At 38.9% G+C, this 22,166-nt stretch overlaps 2 protein-coding genes across 3 annotated transcripts in view; one reads left to right on the top strand and one right to left on the bottom strand.

The window, feature by feature from the left end:
• Positions 1–8,673, bottom strand: part of elp4 (elongator acetyltransferase complex subunit 4) — a 54,796-nt gene extending 46,123 nt beyond the window's left edge. Inside the window, exons 1-2 of the mRNA XM_085268065.1 lie at positions 8,489–8,673; positions 7,255–7,290 (exon numbers count right to left, since the gene is read on the bottom strand). Of these exons, the coding sequence (XP_085124191.1) occupies positions 7,255–7,290; positions 8,489–8,666 (214 nt within the window). The 5' untranslated portion in view covers positions 8,667–8,673. The remainder of the gene's footprint in view (positions 1–7,254; positions 7,291–8,488) is intronic.
• A 93-nt stretch (positions 8,674–8,766) lies between these two features.
• immp1l (inner mitochondrial membrane peptidase subunit 1) lies at positions 8,767–21,845 on the top strand. Of its 2 annotated transcripts, none has more exons than XM_085268076.1 (6): positions 8,767–8,849; positions 16,166–16,276; positions 16,365–16,453; positions 16,718–16,844; positions 20,638–20,748; positions 21,335–21,845. In XM_085268076.1, the coding sequence occupies exons 2-6, from the start codon at positions 16,172–16,174 to the stop codon at positions 21,419–21,421; spliced, it is 519 nt and encodes a 172-aa protein (XP_085124202.1). In that variant the 5' UTR covers positions 8,767–8,849; positions 16,166–16,171; the 3' UTR covers positions 21,422–21,845. The 2 variants fall into 2 exon arrangements, with proteins under 2 accessions (XP_085124202.1, XP_085124197.1); XM_085268071.1 differs by lacking the exon at positions 8,767–8,849 and adding an exon at positions 12,879–12,897.
• The last annotated feature ends 321 nt before the right edge of the window (positions 21,846–22,166 follow it).

Here is a 22,166-nt window from a genome sequence, read left to right as displayed (position 1 = left end):
AACAGGGGGTGGGGGACAGTCATATCTTTGAGGTAGATCAGTCACTCTGGACAGTCATGGGATGATTTTTTCCCCCATCTTTGTTTTTTTTTTTTTTTGGTTATTCTGACTAAGGTTCGATAAAGGGGAATGCCTCTGCTTCATTTGCCTTCAAACAAGGGAGCAGGAGAGAAAGAGTCCTGAATCATATCTACTAAAGCTGCAGGGGAGAAAATATCTAGGTCACAATGTTTCCCCTTGTATGTCTTTGGTCCATAAAGTACTATTATTATTATTTCTACTGAGCAGCTGAGTTAAATTTAGGACACATAGCAGGTAAACAAAAGAATACAGTTGTTTAAAAAAGCTTTCAAAAAGTGAATCACTACTATAAACACTACTACAAATAAGGGTTAATTTAGCAGCATTTGCAAGCCTTTAATGTCTATTAATGTATCTCCAGTGGTAGGGTTCAACTCACAGCTGCCATTTGTCTTTGCGCAGTTTATTAATGTTAGATCTATGGTGTTATGATTTTTCTGACTGATCACCTTGACACCAAAAAATATACCTTTAAAACATATTTAAAATATTTGTGTCCTTAAAGCTCAGATAAGAAGCTATTCATAGAGAAAATACATAGAAAAAACATCTCTATTTCCTCCAAAAGAAAATACTTTTAATTTATATGTAAGTCTTATAAGACCTACATGATTCATGTTATTGTTCACAATTCCCTCATAACATACACTTGATTTATACGTAATTATTATCGAGTTTTAACTGAGAACCTTTACTTGATTTTTCTTTGCTTTTATCACTTCTTATAAAGTTTTTTGTTTACCATATATTACGAAGGAATATTAACGTATATGTGAGCTATATTAAGCCTTAACTGAGTTATTTATCACCAAGAATACCCATTCAACCAATAAAAATAATTTTATTTTGATTTGGCAAAAAAACGAGTGATTTTCACATCTCTTTCAGTAGGCTCTGGGACAGTTTAATATTAAAACGTATTGAGTTTAAAGTTTCAAATATCTAATCTACGGATGTCACATCAGAAATAAAAATAACTAAAGTGAAAATGTTTATTTTATTGCTTTGTGCTAAATCCCAATATTAATCACTTTCTGTAGCATTAATCTCTCGTCTTTTGCTATTAGATTTTTTTTGTGTTCTATCATCATTAATTGTTAATGTCTCCAACTGAAGTAGGTGGCACTCGTAGGGATCAATTTGTGCAGAAAATACAGTCATATGACTTGTGAAATCCTCCTTTTTTTATGCGAGCATGCACATAGCTTGAAGTTGTCAACTACTGTTGTGATACCCGTTATCTCTGACTGGGGATTTAGATTTTGTCAAGCCAGCCAACACAAAGAAACCCCAGCTATGTTGAACTTCCTTACTTCATAATATACCCTTCAGTTATCTTTTGTTTTTCATCTAAATCTGACTAAACTGAACCAACTGGCATCCAACCAACTCTTAAGGCCTCTTCAAGCCACCTATGCCACTAAGCATCCTAGCAGGAAATTCTACCATAATAATAACAGTTAAACATGTCATCTTCTCAATCACCATCCACATTGTGGTCAATTCTCAACATAGTCCATATGTATATAGTCAAAGAGCACCTTTATTCACATGTCATAAAATGTAGTGAAATTTAACGGTGATGGCTGATTAAAGAAAAGAGACATTTACTAAAACTATAAGAATGAGACCATACATGACCAAACTAATAAAAGCTTGGAGGCTTTGTTCCTCCTCTTGCAAAAAACACAGAGATGAGAGATCTTCAGACAGCAGCCATACTGGACTGATCCCCCTCTGGATGACAAATCAGGATGGACAGCTCAAGACACTTCAAAGGCAGACAACGACCAGTCTGATAATTTTATGTCTGTGTCTCACAAACAGGCCATCACAGCTAAAGGGGCAGAGTGTAGGAGACGACTGCCTGAAACAAACACAAACAAACACACACTCCAAACTCCCCCCATTCCACCCACCCACACAACAAAACAGACACAGAGACACCACAGTGTACACACACACACCATCTCTCTCTCTCTCTCACACACACACACACACACACACACACACACACACACACACCACTCTTTGAGAGACAAACACAAGAGAATGCACACACACGCATTTCACCTTTACTGTGTCTCTCATTACCAGATGAAACCAACCGTACATTGATTCACAAAATGGAAGGGAAGAACGCATTAGTGTGTAATCACTGACTCCTGCATCGATTGGGGGGATGAATTAAAGGGCAAAGCAATATCATCAGTTGGTATAGGCCTTGGCTACACACAAATTACAGCTTCAAGGGGAAACATGACTATCTTAACCTTACTGTCCACCAGTGCATATAGCCTAGCCTATGATGAATGATAATAATAACAATAATAATACAGTGGAAGACATTTATGTCCCCAGAAAATCCACTTGCTTTGAATGTAATTCTGAAAAGTTCTATAACACATCTGCAGATGAGCATATTAATTAAGGATCACAGTAGAAGTGTGAACACCTGGGATTCTAACTGGAGACCAAAGGGTCATCAGTCTATTTGCCATTCTGCTAGACAGCGACATGTTAAAGACAAAGATGGAGAGAACAACCAACAATATTGTCAGCTGTAGCTTGCTGATTTCATTTCAGGAATACATTTAATTTTGGCTCTACACGAATGAATATATGAATATAAGAATAAAGAATAAGAATAACTTTATTGATCCCAAAGGAATATAGAGGATAAAGTAACTATGTGCCTTGAAATCTCTTCATTGAAACTGCTGCGGAGAGTTTCTAAAAAGCTAATTATGCAACAGACTGAATTCCAAAAGGCAGAATTTCATGTCTTCTATATTAATCACATAAAGTGGAATATTTTAAAACTTTTTTTTCTTTGAATACCTGAAATTATTAGATTATTTATCTCTGTGTTCAGGTCCTGCAAAAATATCGTATATCTCTTGGTGTCATTCAGTATAAACAATCGCAATCATGATGAAGACTGCTGACTTGAAAGTTGTCCACATGATGATTACCGACATACTCCACAAGGACCATAAGACAAAGAAGGTCACTGCTTAAAAGGCTGGCTGTTCTCAAAGTGCTGTATCAAAGCATATTAATGTTAACTTGACTGGAAAATGTGACAGGAAAAGATGAACAAGAGACAAGAAAAGGAATGCCATTGAGAAGATTTTCAAGAAAAGTTGATTCAAGAACTTAGAAAGCTTTGTAACGGGTGGACTGAAGCTGTTGAGCACTGTAAGTCATGTTTTTCGAATTTTCCAGTGGATTCAATATCATAAGGCCGACCCTACTGGGCAATAAGCTGAAAGTGATGCAGGTGGATGCCTCTCTTGTGTCCTGGATTGTTGAGCACCTGACAGAAAGACTACAATATGTGCATCTTCAATATTGTGTGTCTGAAAAGGTGATCAGCAACACCGGGCACCACACGGGACTGTCCTCTCCCCTTTCCTGTTTACCCTCTACACCACAGACTTCAGCCACTACACAGAGACCTGCCATCTTCAGTATTCTGATGACTCTAGAATGGTTGAATGCACCTTTGAGGGTGATGAGACAGAGTACCGGGCTGGTGGACTCCTTTGTCACATGGTGTGAGCACCATCATCTGCAGCTCAATGTGACAAAGACCAAAGAATTGATGGTTTAGGAGGACCAGGAAACCTGTGATTCCTGTTTCAATCCAGGGGTTCGATCTGGACATTGCGGAGGACTATAAAAACCTCGGAGTACACATTGATAATAAACTGGACTGGGTTAAAAACACCACTGCACTCTACAGGAAGGGATGCAGGGATGGAGCTGGATGGAGCTCCCTTAAAGTAGTGTTGGAGAGATGGATGTTGTCCAAGATAAGGACAATGATGGACAACAGCATTGTGGGAAACATCCACTCCCACCCAGACCATGATGTGCTGACCAGTCACAGGAGCATGTTCAGTGAGAGAATGACTTGACCCAAATGCACCACTGAACGACATTCCTGCCTGTGGCTCCCAGTACAACTCCTCCATGTAATGCACAGTACACAAGTTACACCCTTTTGAACATCCTCTACAGTGAAAACAACAAAATAACAAAGCTTTTAAAGTTTACAGTTTAGAGTAGAATGTCAATCATATATCTTTAATCTTTGTAATATTCTGGATATTTATAATTGAGCTATTTGTATATATTAGAGCTATTTCTTATATTTTGTATGTTTGTAATATGTTGTATTATTTAATTTAATTTGGTAAAATAAATATAAAAACCTAAAATGCCTTTGCACACATATTGAGGCTTAATATACAGTAAGGTGAAGATGAAAGTTTCCACATAGCTTTATGCAGTCATGTGAAAAACTAAGTACACTCTTACTGCTTCCATAGTAGGGCTGAACGATTATGGAAAATAATCTAATTGCGATTTTTTGCCCCAATATTGCGATTGCGATGCGATATGCGATTATTTTTTAAGGTCTTTGTCTTCTGTATTATTAAACAAAGACAAGCAATACATCATATAGTATGGCCAATACTATATTACATTAATTTTAAACTGTTCTTTCCTGGAAGACAGACCTCTGTTATGATGACATGAGGTGATGCATGAATTGATGACTGACATTTTTATTTAACTTCTTCAATCACAACAGTATATTTGAACATACACAATAGTTTATTTTTAGCTTACAAACATCTGAGCATAAAGTGCTGACAAGGAACCCTGGTGTAAACATTAAAATTAAAGTCAGTACAATGTGCAGATTGCAGAAATATACATAAACAAAATCAGTGGCTTTACCACACTCAGTTTTTCGACATCTGTGAACTACTAGACAGTCATTCAATTAAAAAATAATATTAAATAAATAAAACTAATAAATAAAAAATATACACATCTTACTGATCTCTGCAGTCAGTAACATTACACATAAAGTTCAAACATAATAGCAATTGTATAAACACACACACAAACACGCCTTTAAAGTTTAAAGGCGTGAAATTGGACGGTCTAGTTCTGATTAGCGTCACCGCTGTCTCGGTGGAGTTTAATAAACTCGGCCGTCTGCTTCTTGCTATCTAAAATATAACCAGACACTGGTGTAAATTCTCGACTGTCTCATACTTCTGTTTAATAAGTTTTCTGTTTGACGTTTAGTCAGCTGTGTGAAAACCAAGGAGGAACCCACCCGGGGGATTAATAAAGTTTTATTTTATCTAATCTAATAACTTTAATCTCAGCCAAACCGATTTACTCACGAACAAACAAAACACTGAAAAAAGCCCAACAATAACATTTTTAGGTTGTCTAAGTGACTTATATATTACGTTTAACCCGAGCAGCGAAACTCCGCGGTGATCTGAAAATGATGTGCCGGGAGTTGTGCCGCTCTCGGCCGCATCAGTAACCCTCGAGCTCCCGGCTAGCTGTCGAGCTGGTGGGTAGCAGACGCCTCTGAAAACGTCGAAGCACTTTTGCAAATATGGGATATCTTGATAAACCGAGCAGATATTTGATGTTTACACAACTACTTTCTCGCCTGAAAATATGTTAAAAGTTTATTTTGTGACCCAGAAAGATTAGTATGAGTAATTTTAAAACTTAGTAGCGGCCGCCATTGCTGGAAACTGGAGTTTGGCTGGGCCGCGCTATGAATTCTGGGATATGGTAGTAATTTGGACAGCCTTCGGCGCGTCGCTGTGACGTAATCGGTCTACAAATGCGGCCTCAGGAGGATGCAGCCCATGAATTTGGACATGTCCAGAGTATAATCGCAGCCTTTGCGGTTAGAAAATTGCACTTGATCATGTCGCGATATTATCGCAAATGCGATATATCGTTCAGCCCTATTCCATAGGAATTAAAAGGGCGCTGCTAATCAAATGAACTTGAATAACTTAACTCACTTAACTGTCTGTCAGCAAGTGTGACCACTTCTGTAAATAATACTAAGAAGGAAAGACAGCAGCAAAATCAAATAGCTTGGAGTCCACAGTAAGAAACATTGCTCTCAACTGGAAAACAGTGAAAGTCCTAGCAAATTCATCCCAAGGCCAGACCTACATCTCAGAATCCAGAGGGCTTAGTTAGCATGTTAAATGTTAAAAGTTCATGACAGTGCAGTTAGAAAAAGACTGACCAAGTATGGCTTGTTTTTAAAGAACCTTAAAAGGCTGTAAGAGAGCAGTGCATGAACACATACCCACAAATCTTAATGAACTGAAGCAACATTGTAAAAAAAAGTAGACCAACTCATTCACAACAATGTGAAAATGATTCTTTCAAGTTATTGCTGCTAAAAGTGGTTCTATAAGCTACTGAATCATGGGGTATATACTTAATTTTTCACATAACTACAGAGTCCTGAGAAAACATTCTTTTTTATATGACTGTATCAAGAAATTATTTTGTTGCACAAACAATTTTATGGCAGAAATATAATTTATAAGAAAAGGAATCAAAACAATTTTAGGGCTGCCAAAGCTTCACTTTTGACCCAAAATTTTAGGATTAAACTTCCTGACAGCTGTGGGCAGCAGGGATATGTTTAACTGAGTTGGAGTCTGATTGGAGGAAGCATGTGAAGTTTGTATATTTGTTGCATTGTGGCTGGACAGATCCTTGCATTCACAACAAACTGCAGTGGATGCAGACATCAACACAAAGCCTCACAAACACGTTCTATTGATTCAATTCAAGTCACTCAGCAGACCCTAGCATTTCTGAAGATGTGTGGAGTAAAACACTGGAGCAATAATAATAATAGGAAGAAGAAGGAAGACGCTGAAAAATTACAGTGTCTGTTTGGTGATTAGAACTATTTGTTACTTGGACCCCTAAATATTTAATTATCTTTTAAGACTGATTTCAAGCTTTCTCATATTGAGCCCATTCAACCTGAATTAACAGGATAGCTAGATAGTGAGCTAGGTAGCTAGCTAGCTAGATAGATCCTTTATTGCCAGAGTAGCAACACATGTCTGCTACCACATATCTCAAAGACCAAACCAATATTTAATCATAATAATGTTAATACATGTATAAATAACAGCCACTAACTAATTAGCAAGTATGCAAAACATAGATAACATCATACTGGCATCACTGTACATTAAACAGTCTTATAGCAGCTGGTAAAAAAGGACCTCCTCTTGCTCTTTGGTCCAATTAACAGAAACCATAAACTAGTCAATACTTAGACATTTAAAGTGACATGCTCACCTATGAGAAGCACTGTTCCAACTGCTAATCCACCACCTGTTTGCGGAAACAAAAAACAAAATATTGTTTACATGTTAGTCTCATATATACAATATATCCAAATCACTATGAACCCTCCTTTTGTTCAACTGCTGCTAACATCTCTGTCCTTTTGGATCTACACAAGAGACACTTAGACTTGTCACTATGTCAAATGAACCCATGAACCCAGTGAGCACAACAGCAACTCTCTACAAGCTCCAAGTCGTGACAAGATTATGTTTCCACGAGCACTGCCAATCACTGTTCAGTAAAGACGCGTCAAAACATTTGTCTGTCTGTTCAACCAGGAACTGTACTTTCTGTGAAAAACTATTTTGATGGCCACATCAGCTGCTCATCTGACAAAACGTTTGTCAAATGACAAATTAGAACGACAGGTGCAACATACTGACAGACAGGTAAACAATTAATAGACAGTACAGTTGTCACAAAGGTTCTGTCATAACTAGAGAGTATTTTGACGTTGTGGAGAAATATTTTTTCACAGGTTTAGCTGGCAGAGACAACATGAACATGTGAATATAATTGTAGTACTTTTTTTTTTCAACTGTTAGATGCTTTCAGGCAACCGTACTTTTTACAGAAATGACTATTTGAATAATAAACCTGCCCTATTTTGTTATGCCAGGAGCTTCATTAAGAGTTAGACCTTAAAATGGCAGATATCCTTTTTTTTTTTGCTCCATTTAACCCACACCTAACCTAAGACTAAAGTGGCCTTAATAGATTTAGTCTGAATTAAGAAAAGCAACAACTCAGCAGGTGCCACACTATCGAATTAGCTTACCACAGTGCAAGACAACTAATAAGAATGTAACTGATTATATAATGTCCACAAAAATTAATAGGGAAATGGATTTAACTGGGAATGAATAAGGCCCTCTGGGTATTTTGTTATAATCAACATTTATTGTGAAAATTACCTAGTTGTTTTCACTGTTTTCTCACAGACAGCTTTTCCATCTAGTACTAATTAGAAGATGCATTATGCGTTTAAAATAAAAGCATATTTGTCTTGTCCTGGCAATGTCAAACGTCATAACTCGTCCTTAATATAATGGCTTTTCTTCTCATTCTCATTGCATTGATAATATGAATACAGTACGTTGCAGTAACGTGAAATCCAGCATGCGAAAGTTAGATTGAGAAATACTGCTAGCCTTTGTAGCTAGCATCCTAATGATAGACTGACCGAGCAAATAGTCGAGTGACGTGACACCGGTGGAGACTAGGAGCTGTCCATTTTGAACCGAAGGTCTAGTACCAGGTATGGATATTAACTTGCTCCTTGTTTTCTTCTGAAAACTCGTACTATTGAACGGTGGACGTTCGGCTGAGGGTTTACCCACACTATTCACGGGGGCTGCCATACTGTCAGTAACGTGCTGACGCGTGCTGATGTTTTGGCACGTGTTATCCAATCAAATAGGAGTTTGGTGAGGCTCAACCAATGACATCCGCTGTTGTTACAGTGCCGCTCCTGGAAGTCGTAAAAGGGAAGTTCAACTGTTATTGTAAGTGCCCGGTGAGAGCTTTTAGTCACACGCTACAAAGTGAGTACAACTCCACTCATTATATAGTTTAAATGTCTTGTTTTTATATTTTTCTACAAAAACCTAAGCTTATCTGTTGTTGTTATTATAACAGGAGTTATTCAGAAGTCGCTCAGTCCCTAAAAGTATATCGCGTCTCCTGATTATGACCTCGTTACACTAAATCTGAACATTGTGTTTTATAAATACGTTAATGAATGACAATACTTGTATGTTAAGCAGCTTAAACTGAATTGCTTTACCTTTATACTATACAGTGTTAAAATATTTGTAAAAGAGACTATTTAAATCGTTTTGTAATTTAATACACAAATGCATTACGTTGAAATTCTAAATAATATGAATATTTCGTGATAATGTACGATAATGTGTTGCGGTATTAAGCCACTCCTCAATATCTACAGGAGATTTATTGTATCTGAAAGTCATGTCCATAAGCAATGGTTAAAAAAAAATACTTAAAAATAATCTCACTGGAAGGGTGGCTGTCAAGAAGACATTCCTAATGAAGGGAAACGGATAAAAAGCGGAGGTATGCTAAATTACACAAAGACTGGACTGAAAATCAGTGGCAATAGGTATTGTCAAATGATGAATCCAAATTTTTAATTTTTAGTTCAAATTATCATTATGTATAGAGGTCAAGAGAAGGGTACACCGATGAACATATACAGGTATCTTTAAAATATACGGCGGAGGCTCTGTTGTGGTTTGAAGCTGCATGCAGCCAGTGCTGTAGGGGATCTTTTCAAGATTGATGGAATTATGAACACAGAAAACGTGCAATATCAGTCACTGACTGGCCAGCCCAGAGCCTGGACCTCAACATTACTGAATTAGTGTGGGGTCATCTTGTCAGAGAATGATACAAAAGGCAGCCAACATCCAAAAAAGAACTTTTAAGAAGATGTAAAACTATTCCTGGAGACTAATGAAAGAAAGCTTGTCTAAGAGAATTCAGTCTGTGTTGAAGAATACAGGTGGTCATACCAAATGTTGACTTTCAAACGCTTTTTTTTGGGGGGGAGCTTATATATTGTATTATATATATCTATATATTGTATGTTTGAGCATGTTTGCTCAAACTGTACCTATTTACCATTTTCCCATTAAATTATGGGACTTAAGACTTGCACAGTTCTCTATTGCGCTGTAAAAAAGTACATCACAATATTTGTAGTAGTGATTTGTTGTTTTTATATTCTGTTTTGCATTAAAGGATGGCCATCTTGATGTAAGGATTTTCAAAGTATTCAAGCCCAATTAATGTTTTAATTTTATGCCAGGAATTAACACAGGGACTTTAAAAGAATAAAAGGTTGTGTGTTAAAAAGCAAAAGGACAACTAGCAACAAATCAATCAACAACAAGTGCTTCAGAGAGCAACTTGGTGTTAGTATCTCGCCCAAGGATATTTGGCATGCAGACTGGAGCAGACTGGGATCAAACCACAAACCTGGTTAGTAAGCGCTCTGCCACCTGAGCTGCAGCCACCCCATAGACAACAACCTTTTCAAGGGAGGCCTTGCTTTTTTTCAGCAAGTAGTATCAAATCATAGATTATAAAAGTATAGCTCCACAGACCCAGTGTTAAACTGGCCTTTGTGCAATCAAGACCAGACAACAACTGGAAAATATTTGCAGATTAAAGAAGAGGCCCCAGGAAGCCAGTAAAAAACTACATCAAGCAATAGCATGAAAAATGTTTTTCTTAGTTTCCCAACCCTAAAACAATATCCAGTAACTGAGATAAATGTGATATAACATAATAGTACACATGCCCCTGTCCCAACCTGTAATCTGTTTCTCATGTCAAATGTATTTATGACTGTGGCCGTTGAAGGTGAAGGTAAATAATGGAATAGGAGACATTTGTGTTAGCCTTTATGTGGAATTGAAGGCATTATCAAAAATTATATTATTACTGTTATTCTTCCAAAAACCCTTGCACCTAATTAGTTTATTTTTAATTTTATTCAACATGCTCAAGTAGCTGTTTGCATCTCTGTTGCCAGTAGGATTAATTTACAATAATTAAGTATAGTTTGACTGCTTTAGTGTGATCAGAAGTCAGTTTTTAGGGTAGATTTAAACTTTTATGTAGAGTGTAATGCACATGGGTTTTTGGCAGATACATATATAATAACATAAAAAGCTGATAAATTGCAGTAAGTTCCTTTGATTTCAAGGTACTCATATTCTGCATGCTAGTTCACTGTCACACTGCCGTGGGAAATTTGAATGGGATTGAATAATATCAGGAGCATTTGTGCTTTTCCAGAGAATTCAAAATGTGAATTTGGCAGTTCATGACAAAAACTATTTTGTGAAGAACTCCTACTGTTTTGTTAGGAAAAGCTAGTGTTAGGAAAAGTTGACTGGTGAGTGAATGGTGTGATCCTTAAGACATCTGCAAAAAGGTTTGTGTGGCAGAGAGAGGCCAGAGGCAGCATAAGATCGCAGGATGCTGTGATGCTCCAGAGGAAACAATTGCCCAACTGCTCACTTTACAAATGCTCTCAGCAGACAGTCCTGCTGTTTTGACAGCACTGTGAGATTTATGTGTGCTGACAGGGGACCAAGGGAATATATCATGACTGACAACGCTGGGCATTGTGGTAAGCCTATATGAGGCAAATAAGATGCGCTGACTGGCCTGGGTCTCAAAAGGAGGAGGACCTGCTTCAGCAGTGCAACTTGCGGGATGTATGAATGCGTCTCTTTCCCTACATTCTCTGTACATTTCCTTTCATCTCCTTTTTAATTCTCTTAAATCTCAGTTTAAGCCTTTGGCTCTGTTGCACTCTTCAGTGTATGATAGTGTACACAAAGCAGTCTAACTGCAGAAAAAATAGCACAAATTTCCCCCCTTTCAAAGTGTGATCTAGTGTTTTTCTGTGGTGTTTTTGTCATTTTAATCTGTATCTGATTGAGCAATATAATGGCAGCAGTCATAACATGTCAGACCTTTCCTGGTTTGACTGTTTGGATTTCTTTAGTCTAATTCTGCCATCAGCATTGAACTGCGAGAAGCGGCTCCGTTTGTGTGTTGGGAGGATGCAAGATTATCATCAACATGCACTTATTTGTTTTGTTAACACTGAAAGAAAAGCATTATTCTAAAGGAACAAGTGCAATCAGCATAGGACAGGTCTTGTACACAACTAATTTTGTCTAAGGATTTGCCTTTTTCCATGTATTCACCATCCCATATTTTGAATAGCTTTATTTCGGTTTCCTGGTTTTTTTTTTCTACAGATGTAGTTTTAAAATACAGTGAGTCATATTTAGCTGACCTATACAAAAGGGACGTAGAAAGTATGGAAACATGAGTCAAAGGAAATTGCATTTTTAAAAATTGTAGGTTTGCTTTACAGTTGAGGTTCCTGTCAGTAGTTGTTAAAATATAAAAGGCCATTTCATTAGCTGGACAGTGCATAACCCAAGCGACTTTGTGAATGTGATACAACACCAGATAAAATCTGTCAGCACAAGGCCAGCACAACACAATCACTTGTGCTCTGCACAATAAGGCTTAGTGACTGATTTTTTTTTCCCCCATTCAGTATTATTGGCCAGGGACTCTGTCAACCTACACTTCCTTTCAATTCATAGCAGTTGTATTCATATCACTTTGCTATTATTTGCTCTGGTTGACCCATTGATTGCAGGTTTAAATCCTCGGCCCCAAATAGTAACCTCGCTCAGCTGTGTCACGGCTGTGTTGCCGTTAGCAACAATGAAAAGAGCAATATGGAGATCAGTCCCTTCAATTAAGCTTCTGATAGAAGGCAGACCTAGGAGAGATGGGGACCAGACATGGTACTCAGTGACTGGGACTTTTACATCTGTCACTCCCCATCAAGCCAGGTGTCTGTGTTTAAATCAGCAGGATTATCTGTGATTGCACTGATAGTTGAAACAGACCCCCTGTGTTGCCAAGCCTCCTCCTTTTTATAGCTCACATTAAGATCAAGTCAAGCTCTGCGCAACAGGACTTATGCCCCACCCTCCCCTGCCTTCTGCTGCCCAGAGGAAGACATCAGAGGTAGGATTCATCCCGTCTCTGCTCTGCCTGCTTCTCCAGACTCCCTTCCATCTGGGATCCTTAGGGAGAAGAAGAATATCTGACAAGGGGCTCGTAAGCCTCTTAGCCCCCCTGTTGCCCAGTTCTCTCTCAGCCCATGTTTTCCTAATTTAGTTGTGTAAGAAGTCCACCGCAAGGCCCTTGTGTGCTGTTTGGATTGAAATTCCCTTTGTGGCTCTAATAGACTGGCCATGTATATCAATTAACACTATTCAGCCATGGCAGGGTCAAATCTCTTGAGACTAGTAGCCGTAATTCCTTTCTGAATATTTCCTTATGGCTTCAATAATATGAGTTTAATTAGGTGTCAGTTGTGATAAGCTTTTATTGGCTTTTGGCTGTTTTTCTCTGGGGTTGTTTTTTTTGTTTGTTTGTTTGTTTGTTTACTGTTCATATATTGGCAGACTCTAATTGAAACAAATCTGCAGTGGAATCATTTCACTGATTATCTTCATTTTTGAGGCGTTTTCCCCCTATGTTTTTTCCAAGCAAATACATAATATAGTTCAGTTTCTTAATTACAACCTTTAAGAAACATCTCATGTCGATCCATTAGTAAGCTGATAGTACTGAAGCAGCATTACTTTTGCTGAAATTAAAGAGAAAACATTGGAAACACTTTTTTTTTTTTTTGATTGGCTTTTATTTCTTTCTCCTTGTTGTCATTGCAATATTCAGGAACCCTTTTTTATGTATGTGTTCTCAAATTTTGGACTAATAATGTTTTTGACAGAGGTTTAAATGTCCTGATAGGCTTTTCCACTGCTGCAGCACTTTATGCTCATATTTGGTATAGCAGAATTCACCCCCTCCTAATTCATCTACTTATGATTTCTGCTCTGAATGAGCAGGGCTTCTTCAGGAGTAAGATCACAGAGTTAAACACACAATGAAATGTTTCCATCAAAAGCTACTCATTTGGGCTCCCCCTTTCTCGTCACTGTAGCACTGTTCTGTGACAATGGGAGGCCAATGGCCACAGATGGTTCTGCAGCGAGCGCCACACTAGCTTTTTTTTTTTTTCCCATGAACATGTTTGGCATGTAATCCTGGATTAACAGTGAGACTTTTTGTGAATTTACAGCTGTAATACAGCATTCATTTAATGTTGATATCCCCCTAATAAACATGCGCTGGTTATTAGAAGACCGAGATAGTGTGGGTTATCTGACTCTTTGCCCAGGGGATTTAGAGCTAATAGAGATCACATCAGAGGTCTCTGTGGATGTCCACCTTGTTCTGAATCCCAGTGGAGTCTCTGCAGCTAACATATACACTTGCCATGAAACACATAGGTAATGCTATTCTCTGTGCACATTGACACACCAACACACCACATGCACACGCACAGACACACACTATCAATGACAGAGGGTGCCTCAGAAAACCAGCCGGCTGCATATGGACTCTCTTGATATCAGTCACTGGCCGTGTGATCTTGTTATGCAAAGTCCCTTAATCCCTACCTATGATGAATGCATGCTGGAATGGAGGGGGGTGATGAAACAGAGATATGAGGGCAGCTGTACGGGAGGCTGTCCACTGTGCTTTGAGAATAAGTGCTAACAAAGATTCCTGATCCCTGGTCTAGCAGAGGGAAGAGCACATGTGAGATCATGTCTGAGACTGCAATACAGTAACAGAATGGCAGAGAACCTGGTGGAGTAAGCTGAGAGCTAGACGAATATAGATGAACATGTTGCTTTCGTGCAGACCTGAGGTTCACATTAACCTTTAGACCATTTGCATCCCAACAGAGGAATTATGGGGCCAGAGGTGTTATTGTACCAGCTGGGGGAGGACTGAGTTTATAGTTCCTGTGGAACAGAACAAGACCGGAGCAAGCTGCAAGTGGAAGAGGGCACTTCATCTGGGCCCTGTCCTGACTGTATATGTCTCCCTTCACCTGCTCAAGCTTTGTCATTTGAAGTAGTAGTGAAAAGCAGAGGGTTGCCAGTGGTGATCGGGGAAAGAAACAGAGTAGCAGCACAGAGGGAGGTGAAAGGATGGAGTTGCTCTTTTTTGGATCAGAAAGGTTGGTGAATAGACCAGAGACAAACCATGCTAGGGATAAAAGAATAGAGGGTATAATAGGTGATGTATAGTTAGAATGAATGAGAGAGCATTGTGTGTGTGTGTGAGAGTGGAGAGTGGAGAGGAGTGGAGGAGGGTAATGGGATTAGGGGTAACACCTTTGGCAGGGCTGGGAGAGCCACCTGACACCCGGTCTGTTGAGAACCTGGGGAGAAAGGGAGTGGAGGTGGTGGGGGCAAAGGAGAAATCGGGGGTCTAATCCTTGTCCATCTTTGGGAAGTCATTCCCAGAGCTCTGAGGATTTGGGGCTTTGGTTTCCGCTCTGCTTGCTTTGGTTAATAATACCCTGGGAGGGAGAGAAGACATGGAGAGAGAAAGAGGGAAAGAGACAGGAGGAAAAGAAGAGATGGAAATGAAGATTTCTTTACCCTGTGGTGGACTGGCAGGACAGCGGCGTGAGCTAAAAGAAAATGTTTGAGGTGCAGGCCAACATCAAAACCAAGCTGTATCTATTGTTCTTCAGTTTGCATTTGTGTTTACGCAGGGGTGTGTGTGCGTGTGTTTGTGTGTGTGTGGGCTCGCATATGCACTTTGTACAACAGTGTGTAAATACTGCCTCTCTTTTCTCCAACCACCCCACAGGTTGCAGCTTGAGTAAAAGTCAATAACCTAAGTGTGCCTGGGATGTTTGCTTAGAAGACACATGGGTGCTCATTGTGTGTGTTCATGTGGCAGTGTTTGCAGGGCAGTTGTTTGGGTGCTTTTGGTGTCTTTTTGTTTCTATGGTGCTGACAGAAGTTGATAACTACTCTAATGACTGTGGTGGTGATGGAGGCAGCACAGTGTCAGGGACTAGCTGCCGACAGTGCAGAGCTGCTTGGCTGGATGTGTCACAGCTTCTGTGTTTGTCCATCACCTGAGCACAAGGTGTTGATTGGTCCATCCTACGCAGGATCAAAGTTCAGGGCAGTTTTCTGGTGTGAACTGGCCGCTCAGCCTCTGTGAATGAAACACCATAGAATGTGCCATCTTAGCAGTAGGCCAACTGTGACAACCTTGTCCACACCTTCAAGCATTAACCCTAAAACAGCTTTTGTTTTTAGAAATCCCATAAAGAACATAAGCCTACCATAAATGGATCAAGCATGTACTTCGATGACAGTGCATTATAATCCATGGCTGCTTTCTTCTGTAGGTTGAGATGTTCCGCCGTGTGCTGGGGAAGACCTTTGGTTTTGTGGGCTACACAATCCAGTATGGCTGCATTGCACACTGTGCTTTTGAATACATTGGAGAGTTAGTCGTGGTTCGTATTAAAAGATTACAGATTTAATGACTTTTTTTTATTTTTACAAGAAATAATTAAGAAAGAATTTTTTTTGGCTTTTATTCAGTGTTCTGGTCCATCCATGGAGCCCACCATTGTCAACGAGGATATTGTCTTCTCTGAACGGATGAGTCGGCATCTTTGCAAAATACAAAAGTAGGTTGCACTTAGTTTATGCAGTCGGGGAAAAAAAGATGACAGCAAGCATTTTAGAATATTTATAGCACACATTTTAACATTTCAGTGTGCATTTGTGATTCACTGCTTGATTTGTGACCATTTCTCTGCTTTTTCCCCCTAAAAATAAAAGAAAGCACAACAATACTAATATCCTACTAGTCATTTCAAATGGTGTCTTAGATCATATGGGATTTTTTGCATTTTCTTATTAAATAATCGTGTTTTATGGTTTCCTTTCAGGGGTGATATAGTCATTGCAAAAAGTCCATTTGACCCAAATATGAACATTTGTAAAAGGGTAATTGGATTGGAGGGTGACAAGGTCTGCACAAGTTCCCCATCAGATTTGTTCAAGACCCACACATATGTAAGTATCTTTTCATCACGATCATCATCATTACGCCCACATTTTCTGAAGATGTCATGCTTCTTAGCTGCTTTTCTTATACATATTGCGATTACCTGATTTACCAAGTAAGGTTTCTGGTGGCGGCTTTGCAGTTTTACTTCAAACAACCACAACTCAGTGACTGTCTTTGAAAGGGAAAAAAAGGTTAAAAAGATACAGTGCAAATAGAAAGTGATTGAAGAAGGTGTTTACAGCAAAACACTTGATAGTTTGTTTCACCCTAAAAATGACAAGCAGAATCTCTATGCATAATGCAAAACTGTCCCTCGCTTATTCTTTGTGTGTACCACAGTCTATAGGCTATCATCCTGTTGTTTACATTTTAGACCACACACATCCATTTTGTGTCATTGGTCAAAATATCAGTTTTGACAACACCTATATTTCCTCAGAACAGTGATAAAACCAGAGAGTGAACAGGGGTTCTGCTGCTGAAACCACTGTCATTGCTTTTCTATTACTACTCTCCCCAACACCCACAGCTCAGGCCTGCAATCTCTCTGAAGCCTGTTAGAGTTAGTGCCAGCCGAATGGACAGACTGATGGGCGGGAGGCTGTGTGTGTGTGGGTCTGTGTGTATGTGTGAACCGAAGATTTTTATCTTGCATGGTTTTTAAATCTGTTGTGTATTTAAAAGACTTAAGACACAAGGCCTGTAAGCGGCATTCACTGGATGAAAAAGGATATGTATATATTTTCTCTTTTACAAACAGCATTTTCATACTATATACATACGTATATAATCTTCCATATATGTGTGTGTATATATATCCACCTAGTGGATATATATATATATATATATATATATATATATATATATATATATATATATATATATATATATATCTCAATCAAAATTAATAAATAAATCTGCCACTAGGTGGAGAACTATTATTATATGACTTTAGACTCACTTTACATGTCCTTTCACCTTAATTCACTCATTTAAGTCCATTCAGAGGTTTAGTATCTCAGTTGGATGGATTATATATCAGGTTACTAAGAACATCTGAATCACAGCTTGCCAACTAGTGATCCAATTATCATCATCATTGACGATCGGTAAAAGATATAATGTGTATATTGGGGTTTCAGAAACCAGGATATCTCTTTGTGTAAGCAGGTGCAACACCACAGTTACCAGTTAGTTTCATTGGTTGTTTTGCTTTTTGTTTTGTTCACTTTTAAGTAGAGCATTTATTTAAAAGGGCAGTGTCTCTTTGTAACATCTTTGCTAGATTAAGTCAAAGTCATTATAATTAATTACAGTTTGCACAAGTATGTGTGTTTGGTGCTTTTTACCCACCAGCAGATGGATAGATCTGTTTGTGTGATTATTACAATAGTGTGAGGCATTATGGGTGGACCTGTAAAGATGAATTTTGGAAGGGAGTGTTACACCCTGTCAACACCTCATTTTCTGTTCTGACAGACAGGCAGGCCCTCTCCACCCTCAGCTATCCAACAACACACTAATTGCCCTGTCACCTTTTAGGAATGATTTCTGTGTCAGAGCTATTGTGTCAAAACAATGACACTTGATCCCTAATATTATACCAGAGATGGAGAGACAAGAAATAAGAGCGATGAAATGACGCTAGGCTTTCTGTTCTTTGCAGTAAAGATAGACAGAGCAATATGATGAAAGATGAACTCAGTATTCCTGTATTAAGCTTTAACATAATTCCCCAGCCCAATCATGTTAACATAATGAGCACTTTAATGGTGTAGCTGTTAAACAACACACCACCACAGTGAATACAGCTCCTGTTTCAGCTCTTCTCGACATGTCTCTGACAGCTACACAATGCCTGGCGTCAACCCAACCTGCAACCACAGGATGGGTGCAGTCATTGCCATCCATCACACCAGAGTCGCAGGCGGAGCTGATCAAAGTGACTCCGCCTCTAACTGCAACAGCTCTGGTTTTGAGCCTAACAGGATTTTTGGAAATACATGTGGTTAGAAATGACATTTGTTGATAACGGCTCCTCTGTCAAAATCAAACATGTTGGTGCTATTATGTGGTAAAATGACAAATTACTGGTTTATGTCAACACCCTGTGGACAGAGAAACATCTTAATTACAACCTTGATGTGTACCCAAAAAGAAATCGAGCGTTCCTCATAGTCTTCTCTTTACCTGTGCCTGAAACTGCAGTTTTCTTTGAAAAACACTCTTTGAAATGTGCATTGTTTGGTTTGTGACTATCTTGCATCCATTTCATTGTAATTAAGAGATTTTCTCTTGACCTGCTAATTTATTTTTTTTAATTTTTTTTTCCTTTGGATTATTCACACACCTACAAAGTGATATGAATAAGCGTTCATCCTCATGCTGGTCGCAGTGCAGCAGGTTCAAGTTTCAGACCTCTTCACTTTTTCACTTGGTGAAATACTGCCTAGTGGATCTTTAAAGTCAGACTTTACTCAGGTTTTGGTTTGATTCATAAACGCTGAAACAAAGTGCTGTTGTCAGTCAGACGTTGCTGGTCTGAATCAGTGTTTTTGATTAGGCCTTTAAATAGAAATTTTGCCATCAGGAGTTTTTGCTTTTCAATGATTTTTACACTACGCACAAATTCTTAAGAGGTACTGACTAAGTAACCTTTAAAATAAGCACAGTAGAGATAATATTTAAAAAAAAGATGAGAATGTGGAGAAACGGGGGGTTCTGATTTGGCAGATGACAAACGGTTGTGTTTCTTTTTCCTGTGCTTGGGAGCCAGCATATGTTACCATGTTAATGAGGTGTAATGGTGAGAATCCAGCATGCTGACATATGGTTCTCAGATGACTCCTTTAATGATATTCATTTGTGTCGTCGTTATTCAGTGAGTTGTTTACCTCGTGTTAGGTCAACGTGTCACTGGCTTGTGATTATGTCACATCATCTGTCTCAATTATCAAATATGAAATGAAATGCAGCATCCCACAGTAGTACTCAAGACTCTAATCAGAGAGCCGACTGATAAGGAATACAGAGGGAAAGATGTGACGTCACCTCAGTGCGGATAATATTCTGTCTTTATTCACGTTATTCTCTTCCTCCAGAGTACTTTTGCCGTTAAAAAGTTAGGCAACACAAAAATAGACTCGCGGATTGTGATGCCCATTATGACAATATAATGTGTTGTTGATCCTGTCTGCACATATAGGGAGGACAGCGCACTTAATTAGGGACTTGACAAGCCCACTCTCCTAAAGTGATGAGATTAATCATAATTGGTGTCACTGTGAATTAGAGAGCACTCGGATGACCGCCCCACTGGCAGGTCGGACTGCGGTGGAGACCCTTGGACACTGCTGCTAGCCGCAGCTTAGCTCTCCCTCATTCTCTCTCTTCCTCTCTTGCTCCCTTTCTTTTTGCTGCCCAGCTATCTCAGGCCTCTCTCTGGCTTTGCCCTCCTTGGGTAAAAGGGGCTCAGATCTCAGCCAACAGCCTAATGACCCTGTTTGAAGTTCTTCTAAATCCCTTCTCGCCGACCCTGCCCGTTACCCATGACCCCTCTCCTAAGACGGTGCAAGGTTAAAGAGGGACAAGCAGGTTAACGTTAAGATAGGCTAAGGAGGGAGGGTTGTCTGGAATATGGGGAGGGGTTCTCGCTAAATGAGATCAAATCACTTGTCTCTTAAGGTTGAGTAATGGTGCAATTTAAGACTATAAGACTTCTATCTCATTCTGTTTTTGTGGACTGGAGTTGTTTACATTATGAACTTTTTTTTTTGCCTTTTGTGCCAATGTTTCCAGGTTCCAAAAGGCCATGTGTGGCTAGAAGGGGATAACCTTAGGAATTCTACTGACTCAAGGAACTATGGCCCAATTCCCTATGCCCTCATCCGAGGGCGTGTTTGCTTAAAGGTAATGGGGGAGGTCTACTCTACATTGTCATATATGTATATTTAAAAAAGCATAACAAATGTGTGGGGTATTTGTGGAGTTTCTTCCTATAAGAGTTTTAGTGACTGAGCTCATGGCCAACCTATATATGTGTGTGTGTGTTTCTAGTCTTTTATTATTTTTTTAAATTATTGTTATTATCAAACAATGTCTGTTTTAAGCACAATTTAATGCCATGAGTCAGTTAAAAGTTCAAAGCAACTGCATCTGATTGACCAAAGCCTAGCCAACATATTGTTTAGCTTTCCATTCTGCTATGTTGTCGTGTCACTGGATGTCATATCAACCACGACCCTGTAAACGGGTCAGCCAACCTTCTGTCCATCTGATTGGACAGCAGCACTCCACTGGAGGCCCTACTATGACAGCTGATGAAATCACAGGATTTGCTATGATGTCAATGGTGTCATTAAAATTCATATTAGCAAATGTGTCACACCGTGTGATAAAGTGTGCAATATGGTTAGAAGCACCTTTATTCTGTACTTATGCCAGTCTTCTCTTTCTTTTAATCCATTCTTTCTTTGTCGCCCTTTGTCCCGTACAGCTCTGGCCACCACATAGTTTTGGGACCCTGAGTGAAAGTCCAACAGAACGGATCATTAAAACTCAGAGCGACTCGGACTCAGATTGACTTGTCTGCTTTGTTTATATTTGTACTTGTTCTTGACTTTTTCATTTTTGAATAAAAGTGTTAATTCTTTTAAAAAGTTAATCGTGCCCATTTGATTAAGATCAAGATTCAAGATTTGATTAAGATGCAGTAGCGAGAGACGCTGCATCTCTGTGGAACTGCTAATGGCAGAGCTGGCAGGGGCAAATATGCATAAGATTTAAAGCCAACTTAGTAATAGCAGCTATGTCAATGTATTAAAAGCCTAATCATACCAAACGGTGCAAACACTATTCAGGAATCAGAAGTTACGATTGAGTGAGTTCAGTTGCTTTATTTAAGTGATGCTGAAATGCACCAAAACTGTACATTTAATTTTTTTGTTGGCTATTTGTAAATCTTGAAAAAGTGATATCTGTCTGAACTAAAAGGAAGTATTTCAGCATTATGTGTCACATTTCCTTTAAAATCCGTTATTTATTTCATGTTTACCCTTCCTTGGTATTACGCTACAACAAAAACTCTCTGAATGTTTAATATTTCATCAGGCTGCCAAGGCAATTGAAAAAATCTTAGCACTTCCCATTTAAACATACAATATTAATACGCACTTAGTAAGGGGCTCTGTGTGTGTGCGCATGTGTTCATGCGTGCATTTAAAAATATCGAGTCTCACACTCAGTATGTTTACATGTACTGGTTATCACTGCTACTGCAGATTTCTACTTGGAAAAATGTCATTCCTTTGTCATATACTGTATAGGTT

The sequence above is a fragment of the Mchenga conophoros genome, linkage group LG1 (genome assembly GCF_057382185.1).
Source record: "Mchenga conophoros isolate Kocher_MC1m ecotype Shallow Benthic linkage group LG1, M_conophoros_male_GT1.1, whole genome shotgun sequence".
Lineage (NCBI taxonomy): Eukaryota > Metazoa > Chordata > Actinopteri > Cichliformes > Cichlidae > Mchenga > Mchenga conophoros.
This window is presented reverse-complemented; position numbering and strand designations above follow the sequence as displayed.